At 40.8% G+C, this 15,640-nt stretch overlaps 1 protein-coding gene across 1 annotated transcript; it reads right to left on the bottom strand.

The window, feature by feature from the left end:
- Positions 1–258: 258 nt before the first annotated feature.
- Positions 259–12,895, bottom strand: bin1a (bridging integrator 1a; the record flags this gene model as incomplete). The annotated part of the gene is made up of 20 exons (XM_079230877.1): positions 259–360; positions 511–612; positions 733–807; positions 1,400–1,453; positions 2,023–2,472; positions 4,186–4,206; positions 6,145–6,228; positions 6,686–6,808; positions 7,131–7,206; positions 8,144–8,188; positions 8,727–8,791; positions 9,283–9,358; positions 9,510–9,595; positions 9,820–9,912; positions 10,022–10,132; positions 10,365–10,460; positions 11,115–11,209; positions 11,355–11,409; positions 11,701–11,781; positions 12,809–12,895. 20 exons carry the CDS (start codon positions 12,893–12,895, stop codon positions 259–261), a joined length of 1,977 nt encoding a protein of 658 aa, XP_079087003.1.
- Between the last annotated feature and the right edge of the window lie 2,745 nt (positions 12,896–15,640).

Raw genomic sequence — 15,640 nt, 5'->3', positions numbered from 1 at the left:
GCAAAGAGTGGGACCTGTGAAATGGCTACATCTGTAATGTGTACATCTGTAAATGTTGAGATCCACCAAGATCCACTTTTAGCACAGTGTAGCAGACCTTAGAAACGCATGATTTCAGCCCGGGCTGTGACAGCTCTGCTTCTATGGCCAAAGTCCTAGTAAAGATACAGTATCAGGGCAAGAGAGGGAAGGAAGGATTGAGGCAAGAGGAAGAGAGATATGAAGAAGGGAGCTGGAATGACGTCCTATCCACCTCTTTCACAGCCTCTGGGTGAAGTTTTCTGGGAATACTCCTTTGGCGGCATTTCCTTTATTCTGCTGCCAGTCAACTTGCGTCATTCCCATCAGCCAGCCATCATCCTAAAAACACAGACATGCAAGTATAGATAGTGTCACTGTGACACCACAGTACATAACTCAGTGTGTGTGTGTGTGTGTGTGTATGTGTGTGTGTGTGTGTGTGTGTGTGTGTGTGTGTGTGTGTGTGTGTGTGTGTGCGTGTGTGTGTACCTGTTCGTCAGGGTTATCAAACTTGATTACCAGCACCACATCACCGGTCTTCATCTCCAGTTCGTCTGTGTCGTTGGCAGCATAATCATGCATCACCTGGAGCTATATCACATACATACTAGCATGAATGATCTCCATATAGATACAGTGCAATATATATTTGGGTTAAGAAGTAGATGCTCAGCATCATTAAGATGTCTTAAATGCTGTATCCTGTTTTACCTTGAACAAGAAGCCAGGTGGCATTTCTTCGGGCTCTGATGCTACCTCTGTTGATTTTGTTGCTACTTCAGGCGTCTGGAAATACAGAAGCTCCATTTAATGACATGAGGTGTGATTTGTTTTATATTTTAACGAGACTTCAGCTCTCAAAGTATTATTTCCTAAATAATAAATAAACAGAGGACTTAAAATTACTCTCACAGACGCTCATAAAAGACTAACTATTTAATTACCAGAGAAAAGGAATACTTGGTTTTAGAAAATGTTGTGAAAAAGGGAAAAGGGAACAACCACAAGCTTTAGTGGAAGCAGTATACAATAATTTATATTTTCAATTAAATGTAATGCTATCTTACAATATTTCCAGCACGTTAAGAGCATGTTTTTTTCAATTATTATTATTTTTTACACATTACTGACAAAAGATTACGTGATAAGATTCTATTTTCCCCAAAATAGGAAGAAACATGATGCCATATAATCACATAAAACATCATTTATGAAACATTTTGGGGTGGTGTAAGCTCTTGATATAATACATACGTATATTATTACAATATATAATATTACAATGGTATATATATATACTGTAAATACAATATTACATCATTATATTGCTAAATTATGATCAGTTATTGCATGTCATAGTAGTTCATATTGCAGGTACCTCCTCTGTTGATGCTTCTTCCTCTGGTGCTGCAGCAGCTGCTGCAGACTCACCCTGGGAGCAGAGAGACATAGAAGAATAACAGAGAGAGGTCAAATAATGAGACACATGAACGATTGAGATAAGGAGAGGGAAAGCATGAAAGAAAGAAGAGCAGACGGACAAGACAAAGACAGACAAGAAGACAAGCTGCAATGCCTAGATAGTAAAGTCATGGCTAATTCAAACAAGTGTGTTGCATAGATAGTAAGCATGGCCACTAATGCACATTTCCCATATAGGTACAGCTTTTGCACAGCATACTATGTGCATGGATTTCTGTTTAGCAGTGACTGGGATTAGTAATTGTATTGCGAATCAGATGTCTATACACTTTCCCTCAGCAATTAATTTCCAACTTGCCCTATGTATCACAGTTGATGCATCCATGCTGCTGGTCCAAATGCATCCTAAATCTTTCCATCTCAAGATTTATCCGTTTCTCCAGCTTTCAATCACAATTTATCTCCCTATCAGTTGTTTCTTTCCAGTACCTCATGCTCAACCCTCCTCCTCAAAAATCGATGCATCCGCCATTTTCGTCCAGATGCATCTCTCCATTTTTTTACTCTCTCCTCGGTTACCTGACCCTCTTCATCATCCAACGTAGCAGCAGCTGGTGTGGTGTCTTCTTCAGCGACTTCAGCTGGAGCCTCAGCTGCAGGTGTTTCATCTTTAGGGGAAGGCACCTCAGGAGCAGGCACCTCAGGGGAAGGTACCTCAGGGGAAGATACCTCAGGGGCAGGCACCTCTGTGACTGGCTGGACGCCATCATCGCCCCAGTCCTCCTGGGCTTCAGCCTCGGGATCGTACTGAACCTGCTGGCCCTCCTCGTCCCCCCCTCCCTCCTGAGCCGGAGCCACGGGGTCATAGCGAACCGGAAGGGTTCCGTCATCCCCCCAGCCCTCTGTGGCAGCTGCTATGGGGTCATAGCGGATAGGCTGTGAACCATCATCACCCCAGGCGTCTGTGGCAGCACCCACAGGGTCATAGTTCTGCGTGGTGTCCTCTTCCTGGGCACCACTGTCCTCATGCTAAGGGGCAAGGATCACGTTTCAAGGAGTCAGAGGTAAAAAAAAATATTTTACCTTTTGGGTATTATAAGGGATTCATAAATCAAATGGTTGAGGACATTTTAAGGGACACAAAAGCAAGGTATATTAGGAGATATTTAAGGCCAGATTCAAGGGCTCAGCATTACAATGGACAAGAGGGCATTTAGGGATATGTCCAACATATGAACAAAACAGTGGGCTATGGACAAGAGATTAGGAAATTGATGGAGATATTGCACTAATATTGTGCATCAGGGTTATATATTGAGAATGGTGGGTAAGGTATTCAAAAGGTAAGTGAGTTCAAACATTCAAGGACCATACAGGGGATTTTGTATGCTTTAGTCCGTTAACTAAAACATGTGTTTACTATATCTTATGCTAATCATATTATATCATTAAACATTGTTGAAACGGGCCATGAAAGATGCCATGGACTTCGGTTGGGATGGAAGGAGTTCAGCAGCAAGTCATCATCATCACCATCATCATCATCATAAGACCGAAGAAGATTGATGAACCTTTACAGAGAAGGTTCAGATCAAACTAAAAGACATGAAGATAAGGAAGGGTGGCAGCAGGAGACGGAAACGCAAAACTCAGCCTTTTCCCATCAGAAAATAGATGTTGGATCTTCTGCGTGTAGTTTGCAAGCATAGCTTTTATTCCCACGGCTATGTTCAGATGGAGAAAGAGGAAGGCAGCTTTGTAAGAGTAGAAGTGTCGTTCCTTTGTGAGCTATCACTGTTTTGCCTCAAGCTCTAATACAGCAGAACTGTATGATTGTTGAGACACATCTCTCTTACAGTGATAGGGATCAACAAAAAGGTTATTTAATGGTCGGGATGCCAAGTTGCAAGCAAGGCTTTGTGAAGTTGCCCACTTGCTCTCATTAGTCTCATTTCCATGAAACAATCCACTGAAAACATGAGCAACTTCATTCAACTTTCAGAACAAAACTGTTCCCTGTGTGTCACATGGAGCTAACATGTGATGGTCACATGTTCTGTTAGTGCAACATGTGAACATACAGCGATAGGAGGGAAACGGAAAGAAAGGTGGTTGATTCAGTTACAAATCATTTCACAAAGATGTGATTTTTTAATTTCTATTTATGATTACATTTATGCTAAAAAAAATAAAAGTATGTATGTTTGTTATCTTTTATGGATGTCAGTGCATCTTACAATCAACCCTGTGGGGTTTGGGTCTACTAAAGCCTATCAACATTATGCTGTGCATACTGCACCTGTAGAACAGAGAGATCCCTCCTAAGAGAGGATTGCATTATTTAATATGCATATTATTTATTCAATATATATAACAGTGTAAAATGTAAATTTGAAACTGAATTGACCCACGCTCATTCCCAAGTTCTATTTGTGCTGTACAACAATCTCTTCAGTGTTTATGTTATCACATCAAGCACTGCAGACACAAAGACGACGCACAAACAGATTTGGGACGGACAAATGAAAGAGATCCATTTATGGAAAAGCTTGTTAATATGCAACAATGGCCATTATAGAAGTCCCTACCCAGCATGCCCTGGGTGGGGCTTGTATAATGGCGACAAATTAATTGATGGTTACTATGAACATGAATAATAATAGTCTGATGAGGATGATGATCATAATGATAATTCAATACGTTTACACATTACATAACCTATTTCACAGAGGCTATGCTTACCCATGAGTCCCAGTTTGCAGGCTGTAGAAATGAGAGGAAACTAAATGAGGAGACAGAACTAAATTCTTTACAAGACTCTTGTTTTTGCTCATTGCATTTAAAAATAACTTTCCAGTGCAGGTCCCATGCTCTAAACCTACAAGCCCATAGCAGTGAATCTCCAGCAGAAGAAGAGTACAGGCAACAAGTCTGAAGCACTAAATGATGTATGTCTAAAGAGGTGACCGCTCTCATATGTTTTGCAGTGAGTGGAATGTAGGAGAAAGGTGCACAGCAAAACACAAATATGTATTCTATTGATTAATTGAATATTGCAATCAGTCTTAAGTGATTTCAGTATTTTCATTCAGAATCCACACAATCCCCCTTAACAATGTAAAATGACACAAATGATGAAGCAACAATCCTATCAATGAGGCAAGTGACAACTGTTGGCAGTGCGTCTGTACTAAAGAAGACATCTCAGAGCCTTTGATATTAACATGATGTTGAATAGGTGAATTACATTGTAGTTGGTACTAATGGAGGTTACAATATTGTAACCTTATAAGCACAGGCGGAGCCCTCTACTGGGCTTCATGAGTAACTGTAAGTTATGCAGCACACACTGCTGTCTGCCATCTAACACCCTCTTTGGTGAGCAGGATAGGAGTGACAGGGTTACAAAATTGTAACCTTTGTTCTAATTCAAACTCACTCTGCCTTCTACCGGACTCCATGGGTACAGTGGGTGGAGCCCAATGGATGCGTGGCCTGCTGTGACATAACATCTCCCCTACCACTGTGTTTCACTTTGTTTTTCCTCTCTTCAAATCACTAACTTTGTTTGCTAACTTTATCTGCTTATCTTTGCTGGCCATGTAGCATACAGCAAACAGAGCTTTAAATATTTCTCTTTTTTGTGTGCTAAAAGCTAAATCATGCATTAAATGCTCATGTCAAGAAAACAAACAAATTAGGTCAAATAGGTTCAAATGAAATGTCACATATGGAACTGCAGAGTGGGTTTATTCTCTGTACGTTTGTCCCTGCATCTTACATTTCACATGTAGTCATTAGACTGATAGTTTAGAAAAGAAACAGACGTTTTGTACATTACAGAATTTGAAGAATTTCTGTTATGGATTCTGAGCCTGGAAACAATTACATTACTGTAAGGTTTTACACTATTACTGACAGCTTTTTTTGTAAGTTTTTATGTAACTTCTATGGCAATGAACACCTGAAAATGTCAATTTATGACCTGAACTTAATTAAGGAGTTTTGGAGAGTAGAGTTTTCACCTCTTAGAAAACTTGAAGCATGATACAAATATGTATAGGTTTAAAATATGTATGTTTTCTGTTTGTGTTGTAATGCTGTATATTGTGTGATAACTGGTAATGATTGCCTTCACTACAGACTAAAATTTCACAACCACATCATCTTTTCTGGTTAAGGTTACCCAACATACTCAGATAAAGTAAATACAACCCGATGTCATACGAGTATCTTAAATTACGTTCTGCTGCAGAGTTCTGAAGAGAAAGAAGTAGAAGCAGAGCAGGGCTTTAATCTTCACTCCATGCCATGAGTGATCAGTGATCAGCGCTGAAGCAGGAAGTAGTGGTCACTAAAAGCAGGTTTCTACAGATAATCATGCCATCGTCCACCTCTTGTTTAGGTAAATTGGAAAGAAGCAACGCAGGTAAAATCTCAAACTATGCCAAGCATATCAAGCAATTGACTTTTATATCCAGACTCATTAAGCTTTTTTTTATATACATATTTAGTCAAACCACTGCACTGGCAACTGGACATGTTTTTGTTGTTCCCCAGTATTTACAATTGATGGCATAGTTCTCATGAAAGTAATTTAGAGCTTATCTGGATAAAATATAAAATATCTTGAGAAGCTTGACATTTCTTGCAGTGGAGGGTCTCTCTATGATCTATATGTTCATGCCGTGAATCATCCACCTGTGTGACTGTGGAGGCTTTGTGTGCTGTACTGAAAGAGTCCAGGTCCATGTCCAACAGGCTGCTCACTGCAGGACTGTCATACTGATAACAACAGGAATAGGAGGGCTCATTGGCTAGCTGGGCACAATAGAGGGGCGAGGAATAGAATAGAATAATATAGAATAGAATAAAATAATATAGAATAGAACAGAACAGAATAAAATATAACAGAACATAAATTGAACAGAATAAAATAGAACAGAATAGAACAGAACAGAATATAATAAAATATAATAGAACAGAATAGAATAGAACAGAATAAAATCGAACAGAATATAACAGAATAGAATCAAATATAATAGAACAGAACAGAATAGAACAGAATAGAACAACATATAATAAAATATAATAAAATATAAGACAATAAAATATAACAGAATAGAATAGAATAAAAGTAGGAAGAGGGGCAGGCCAGACGAAGGAATAAAGGCTCTGCCAGTGCAGGAGAGTGTTAAGTTAGAGGGCTGTGGCTGTTTGTGGACAGCGGCGGCTCACTAACCTCTGTAGGGGAGGTGACGTTGATATCAGGAGCAGCTGCAGCATCAAACAGGCTGATAATGTTCTCAGTTTTCATCTCCTTACATGGGGTCACCTTGGGTGGAGGAGGCATTGCAGGCCTTAGCTAGAACAGAGAAAGGAGCATGGTGACAAAGTTGCACCTCAAGCCAAGTGAATATAAATGCAAGGCTAGAATTAATGTAAGAATTATGCCTTCAGTCTGCAAAAAAACTGAATATAAATATATTGATTTCAAAGTTAACAGATGACAAACTCAAACTCTGAGGACAACACAGCAGATATTATGACATGCAATTGCAGGATGAGCACATATGTAACTTATTACATGATGGCTTGCCAGAATATATTTTATTATTCACACCTATGTGGAGTCATAATGCAGACAAAACTCTAAACACAGAGACAGCCTGAGAGAGTTTGTTTACCTTTGATGGAGATTTGGGGATTGGTGGTGGTCCTGCTGGCCTGAGAGTGTGGTTAGATGCTTCTTTTACACTCACACTGAGTGAATGAGAGATAGACAGATGGAGGGCAAAACAGACATACAGACAGATTACAGAGACAGTAACAAGGATGGCAAACAATGTGAAAGAAAGGTCAAAGGTTAAAAAGTGCAGCTAAAAACTAACACGACTTGAGAAGTTACGAGGCATGCTCTACAAAAGTCCAAGAGCTATCATGCAAGACAAAGTAGGCCTTCCTTCCCTCCATTGCTATTATTTTTCGTTCCTCCGTTCCATGCAAGCAGGCTGTGTCTGTGCCTCCAGTAAATCCTCACAAGTGAGCAGTGATAGAGTCTAAAGCTGACAAAAGCAGCCCCAAATCTCTAGATACTTTGAGGGTTGGAAAACCTCAAATGTATTGCCGGACCAGGAAATGTTGTACATTAGTGGTGTTAGTGGAAGAAAGTGGTCATTCTTTGAAAACTCAAGCATTACATCACCAAGACTGAAAGTGGAGGGGGGGCAATAGCTTGAAGCTTAAAGCGCGTCAGCAGGTTTTTATTATTATACTGTAATTGTAAATTTGTTCAGGACTATGCACCACTAAAGCAATCAACTAAGGTAGAAAACTGTATAGATTAAACACAGAAGGGGAATAACAGTGAGGGGCTTGTTTATGTCCTGTGGCCCCCTAGTGAATCCATGTACATTATCTCACTGAGTACCCACGCTTCGGGTTGTATTGTTATGTAACAGTCTTGCCCGGTGGAGCGTTAAACATGCAGCTTTGCTCAACTCTTAAATATATCTGCAGCTCTGGGAGCAACGTTCTCTTATCAGTGTGTCTGATTCCACTTGCACGACCAAGCACTCGTTCCTCCTTAAATCTCCCAAGCCTGCAGACTGACTGACAGACAGACAGCTGGACAGACAGGTGAGTTGGACAGACAGACAATAGTTGTGTCACCATGGTTACCACAGTTGCTGCCGGTTACCTCCTATTTGCTCCTGACGATGAGGCGCCGCAGGTACCTGTTTTTCTGAAAGGGGGTTCAGGGTTGGCTCCAGGTTAATGCATGCCATTGTGTTTGACTGTTCCTGAAGCTTAACATGTTTTGATACGTAGTATGTTCATCAAGGAGTTTCATATGTTTGTGTTTTCATTTCCTCTTGGCTTGCAGCAAACTCATAAGGAAAATACACTTTAAAATTACCACCCCACTTAATTTAGTGCTATTTCAACTTCTGATGCATCACAACCAAGCACAATGCATTATGTGCTCTGAAATGGTTAAGACATTTGCAAAATGTGCCATGGTTATACATAAAACTTATTTTCTTTGGTGTTTAAAATGACTAACCACAGTGATTGATTTATGTTAAAATGATTCCCAGGATTTCACAGAGGTTTTTCAAGTAGACAAGGTTTTTTTTTGTTTGATCAAGGTTACTGGATTTTGGCCTGAGTGGAATATTAACAACATATCCCAGCTCTTTTATAGTGCATAGCATTGGCGTTCATCTATATATTTACCTTTTAACATCTTTGATGTTTAAATAATATGTATTGAAACTAACCTGCTTGTCTGCTGCATTTCTGTACTCTCCAATTTCTCCAAGACGTCATACAAATCCTGATCCAACTGCATAGGGGAAAGAAGGGGTGTTGGATATTATACCTAAAACTAATTGCATTGCATCATCATCCTATATTGCTCTAGCATAATATGCACATTCTATGACATAAATCAATATATCGTGTTTGGTGTTGCTTTGTAATATCATCAAAGTGCTGCTGAGTGTGTCTGCTATGGTTTATTTGCATCATGTCCAAAGTCAGATTGACAGCATTTAAAACTCTCAAGCTAAAGCAGTAATGCAGAGGATAATCTCTCGGCAGTCCATAAAACCCAATGTCCTACTGTTGAATTACACGGAAAAATGAAAAATAAATGAACTACAACTGACATTGCCTCATGTTTAAAAAATGGCAACATGTTTTTTTACATTCAGTTATTGATTAGGTTAAAACCGGCATTATCGGCCTTTACCATCAACTGTCACCTGACACCCTGTGTTCGATCTGCTCTTTATCTAAATTCAGCATCAATGGAGGTCTATACACCAGACTCACCCGACCAATTTCCTTGTGAAACTTCTCCTCAAAACCAGCCAAACTCTGGAAGGTGCTGACATAAAACCCAACACGACTAGAAAGGGAAGAGAAGAGGAAGAGAAAGTATTGACTGCATTACTGGCACGACTTAACATAACATCCTGTGATGATGTAAGTGACACGTAATTAAAGCGTCAATCCACCAAGAGGAAATAATTTCCACAGACACAAAAACACACACACACCTGTTCCAGAGTGAAGGTAATTCCTCTTGCAAATCAATATTAATCTCCTCAAACACCTTCTGGGCTCTCTCCAACTCGTCCTCAGCCTGAAACACGCACACACGCACACACACACACACACACACACACACACACACACACACACACACACACACACACACACACACACACACACACACACACAATGAAATGCAACCACTCTTGTTCCATCTCGTGTGTCTTTGACCACAGGGGCTACCAGGATACTCCTTATCATCGTTCCATCGTCAACAGACCTTTCAGTATTAATTGCAGAGAGATTATTGTGTACCTGGTTTCTGGACAGACTGCTCTGAGCAACATTGTGTGCGGACAGTATGCCCTGAGCCCAGCCTGGAGTGGCCCTCTCCAACAAAGAGGAGGGCTGGAGGAGAGAGTGAGAATACAACAAATAAAACACAATATGTATGGAAATGCCAGCATAATCAGAGTGCCACTGCTTTTGTGTCAAAAACATTTAGAATTTATTTTACCTTGGTAATTTTAATGCCCCCATCCTTTTTCTTGGTCTTGTGCGTGGTGGCATAGTTGTGTCTGGCACTGTCGTAATCGACCAGCTTCCTGTCCCTTTTAGCTATACGTGACTGGAGGAAAAGAGGACAATGAGTTGTGCAATATTCAGTGTCTCCACCTGCAGGAATGAATTCAGCTTTCATCTTTGAAAACATAAACTTCCTTTTTCGATAGTATGATTATTCAAACTTCAGTAAGATCACAATAAGATGAGGAGGAAAGCCTGGCTGCCACTGCATGGACACTAAATGATAATACTTTTTGGTCATGGTTACTACTGGTTTCTATAACCACACAGCTTACCTTGATATCAGGGAACTGGCCCAGGTAAGTATCCATGGAGATGAGAGAATTAGATACCAACTTTTGATGGTAGTCAGTCCACAGCACATCACAGTCCTACAGCATGGATGGACATAACAATACCACACATGATCACAATTACAGATTTCACATTACAAATTGCTTGTGATGCTTGTTTCACTGGAACCAATGCTGCTTCCCAGACACATTTCTCCACCACTTTCGAGTTCATTCCTGTAGCTGCGCAGCTATGTCTTGGCTCACACTCTTGAAATCTAAATTAAGAATAAACTGAAACCCTTTTAACTGATTAACTGATAGCTTGCAGTAGTTTTGTCACATAAGAACCATTACACCAAAATAATCTTCAAGAGCAATATACTTATTGCAGTCGGAGGAAATTCCAAAGAGCTAATCAACATCTCTCACAAGAGATGTTCATGCATACTTTGAAAAATTATGCCAAGAGGACTCAGCTTTGCAGACCTATATGAAACATAGCTGCTGTGATGCATAAGCTAATCACAGCACACGCACACACACACACACACACACACACACACACACACACACACACACACACACACACACACACACACACACACACACACACACACAGCTAATCAACTAATGTATGCACTATAAAATGAAGTGCTTCTGACCTCTATATGGAAACCAGTTTGTCTGAAAACTCCCACACATGCAGGCAACCTCTGCATTTAAAACTCATTTATGAAAAGTGTTTCTGACCTCCACAACGGAATCCACTTCGTCCTTGCCGTACCACTCCGGTTCATACATGTCAGCCAAACATGACTGCACGTTCTTGGACGACTCGTGCATGGCTGAGGACAAATACATATTCTACATTAGTGGAACATCAAAAGATACTTGCAGGTTATGGTGTGTACTTCCACATCCACAACTAGGTGTTTACATGGACAACTTTGTGTGTGCAAGGATAGATCTGTAAAGGCTTGTGTGTGTCACCTTTCACTGCCTCCAGGTATGCCCTCAGGTCCCTTTGCAGTTTGCTGCCTTCAGTCTGGGGGGTTGAAACACAAAACATGGGGCTTAGAACCCAAAACTAACCAGTGTGAGGAGAAACGTTCACAGCCTGTTTAGCCAGCACATATTTTAGTCTCTGCAAATGTAAACCTGTCAGAGGTCAGAGGGAAACCGTTTGTATATGCAGAGGGTACACATATGACCAAAAAAGTCTGGCAAGTTATGCTTTTTTTCAATTCAATAATCAGTCACTATTATTATTGATTCCCATGCAAATTAGAAATATGACTGCCATACAACATAGTGTCATTCATTGGACTGTACTCACATATTGTTTGTTGAAGTTGATCACTCCCTCCTCAAAAGCAACATCTTTGGTCTCATCGGCTTTGCCAAGCTTCTGAAGAACCTATTAGTTCACAACATCACAACATCACACCAAAGATTAGCAATTGATTTTGTTCAGTTATATGACAAAGGACGGGATTCCCTAAAAGACAAACACCTGTTTTATTGTCTTGATCTCTGGCTTTCTTCCAAGTTTTAGATCAAATATGATTTCTCTGCATTCAAAATTGGTTGCAAAAGCAATATATATATATATATATATGTATATATATATATATATATATATATATATATATATATATATATATATATATATATATATATATATATATTGCTTTTGTTAAAATGAGCAATCGGAACGCACATTAAACAAATCCTGTTTAATCGAAGTAAAAAGTAAGTAAAAAAATAAACTAACAGAGATAAGTCACATTAGCAGTATATATTGCATTGTATACATTATGTATATATACATTCATATAAACTGACGTGTTGTCAGTACACTGACATTCACACATTTAAAGCACACTGGATTTACAGGAGCACCATTATCTGTTTTCTCTGCCCGTCTCTCTTTAACTCTACTGCTGATGATGCATTATGATAGACAAATAGCGCCCCCTGTCATTCATTCCGATCACAACGTGCAGGTGCATAAACGCAGGCTAGGCCTAGACCTATATCTATTGCAGCATGTGTAATAATTATCATCACAGTGCTGGCAAAATGCAAGAGAGTTTTCAGCAGTTACCATGTATGTATCAAACACTCATTGAAATACCCATATTGTAATTTAGAATGCCAGAAACACATCAGTCATCGGCTAAATTACGAGTCGGCTCAGATATGTGCAATATGCACGTGCCCGCTGAATGACATTGAGTTCATTTACGATGTGTTTGAAGTGGACATCACCATCCCCAATTCTGGCCGACAACATTCCTGCACTTATTTTCTCTGATGTCGTGATGCGACACTTGGGCTTGCTGGAGGATGGATGTGTCACTGCTGCTTCGTGGCTCGTAGGTAGGCCTGGATGGTAATTCCCCACAGCGTTCCCCGTTAACCCGTTGATGAGCAGTTCTTACCTTTTCTTGGGCTCTCGTTAGTTTTTTCTGAACGTTGCTGGCCACTTTCCCTGCGGTCAGCCCCTTCCCCAAATTCAACTCAGCCATCTTGTAACGTAGATCTGTTTTTGGATGCGGGAAGGAAGGAAATAAGAGCAATAACGATCGGATGGACCGCTACGGCGACCGCTGAGGCAAATGCATCAATGTCCAGTGGATAAATAATGGCGATAAATGTGATAATGTGTCGTTATGATGTATCTTTAGGATGATGTGTATGAAGAAAGCTAACCTGTATTCTCAAATGTTGAGCAGCCGAGTGCGCGTCCGTGACAGAGGAGGATGCTGTCAGAGAGGCTCTTAAAGGCACAGATGCTGCTGCGCGTCCACACATGAACCTGCACAGTATATGCGACATCGAGTAGTAAAGCTGTACGTATACACTGTCAGCACAATGTGCTGTTTTACAACGCAGCACTCACTACCATAACAATATGGTCTTTGCTGATGTTTGTCATCACTTTTTTTTTAAACCTAAAATGATCTTCTTTAGACCTTATGATTATGAAGTCCTAAAATGATCAATGTCTCAAATCCATTAAATACACAATCAACCGAACATTCATACGTTGGCTTGCTTCCAAGCATACGTGTATTTATTAACGCTCCATAGGCCTATCTGTCTCAGGCTGATATTACATCGTTACGTAACACGTGAAGTGACATGAGAACCATTCAGAGTAGCTCAGCAGTCAAGTTGCTCAAGGAACAAACGATGCACGAGGCATTACGTTTTAAGTATGAAAATGCTGTCCTGTTTTTTTCTGCAGTGCACCTTGGTTTGGAAATAATACATCAGAAATATCCCAAATGAACGTGAAGTGAAAATAAACTATTAAAACGAGCTATTAATTGTACACTCTGTATATGATGGGGTAGGCTCAGGCACTAGCTATGATACCCTGATAGCGTGTCTGATCCGGGATGATGAACAGCTTTAAGGATACAGTGAACTACAGCTGCCACTGGACTACGACAGGTTTGTATGGTGTAGACACGGTTTGCTACGAGGAGCTTTCCAGGAGATGGCGCCATTGATATATTATATCCAACGATATGTACAGAGCTCTGAGTAAATTCTTGAACTTTTAAAAAAATCTGTCTGTTTTTGCTCAGCGGCCACAAACGTCTGTCCGAGTGCTGCTTGTAGAGGATAATCTGCCAACATCACACAGATCAGGCTGCTCCGAGTGATTATTAGTGAATTTGGTGTGAAGTTGGCTGCATTTAATACATTTCCTTATCCTGGTGAACAACGACCCACACACTATTTGTGTAATACATTTGCTTTCATATATGATGGAAATATTACAGCCCTTGATACAGGTGGCTGGTGCTGGCTGAGAGCTCTCCAAGGTTCTGAACTAACACTGGCCCTGAGGGAAGTAAGAGGCAGCAGAACAAAAAGCTCTCTAAAAACCCCCCCCCCCCCCACACACCTTCAACTGGATGTAATTATATGTCTCTAGCATGAGAGACGCAGGCGCAGTTACCAGAGACTTGTATGTGAGAGGTTTTAGTGTTCGATTGTAAACAAAACTGCCAAAACAACAACAAGGACACTCCTTTCGAGAATGAATGTTGTTTCGTAAAATATATATATTTTTATAAATCACTTGTGGTGACAGTAAAGCCGCCTGTTTTCCTTGTAAATGACATACCGCTCCCCTCCTCTTTTCATCTTCCACCCATTTCCCCACTTTCTCCCTCCTCCTCCCTTTCCCTCATCTCTTCCTCGCTGTTTCTTTATCCCCGACAATAACAACATTTGGCCACGAGTCACCAAGCCCATTCGTTCCCATATCCACATGAATAGCCCCCCACCCCCCTGCTGCGGGAATGGTTTAACCCGTTACCCAGAGAGCGAGACAGAGAGCACAAAGGAAGCACATACACTGGTCGAGTCAGGCGGGATTTAATAGGAAAGCATGATGTAAACACGGAATAAAATCCGCAAGGCAGCGTTTTCCATCTCCCCGGTCCATCGCACCGGTCCATTATCGCCGCTCAATATTACATGCGGTTCCCGTGTAACGACGGCGCGTCTGTCTGGACCGCGAACGGCAGCCAGTGATACACTGTAGACAAGAGGAGTTGAGCATTGTTTCATTTTCGCTTCAGGTTTTTTTTTTTCTGGAGTTGCTCGCTGTCTTTTATTGTTGTTGTTGTTTTGAACCGAGCCCGGTGGTCCACTGAGATCATGATGCTGGCTTTTTCAAGCAGACAACTGGACATTCTCTTCTTATTTTTTTAAAATCTTATTTTTTTTCTCCCCCCTTCTCCTTTTGGACTCGGGGATGACAAAGGAAACGCACGCGAATATGTTGCATTTTTGAGGTGAGTTCTCTTTGTTCACGTCAAATTCACAGTTATGTTACGCTTGCACGAGCACGCATTGAGTCCTATAAGTACAACGACTATATAAAGTGTCACGTTTTGTTCTGTCATCTCCACCCAGCACCTCAAACGAACCACATTGCATACTGTTGACGGCCCCGAGTGCTTATTACATTGCCCACATCCCTCATGCCCATCACTGTAATTGCCTTTGAAAATTAGACACACGGAGGACGATCTCCTCTCCCATTGTTGTCCCTCTATTGTTTTCAAACCGTTGCTTCACGGAACATTTGGTGCTCTCACACAAGGCGCGAGCACTTCCAGACCCCTCCACGGCCGCATATCACTGACAGCCAGATGAATCCTGCATGATGTGTGGCAATTAATAATTGAAAAAACTAAACTCTGAATTTGATACCCGTGTGCATAATTGGTTTGGACAGCGTGTAAACA

Source organism: Taurulus bubalis (assembly GCF_910589615.1).
Source record: "Taurulus bubalis genome assembly, chromosome: 15".
NCBI classification, from domain to species: Eukaryota; Metazoa; Chordata; class Actinopteri; order Perciformes; family Cottidae; genus Taurulus; species Taurulus bubalis.
Note: the sequence above shows the minus strand (reverse complement) of the source record. Positions and strands in the feature narration are given on the sequence as shown.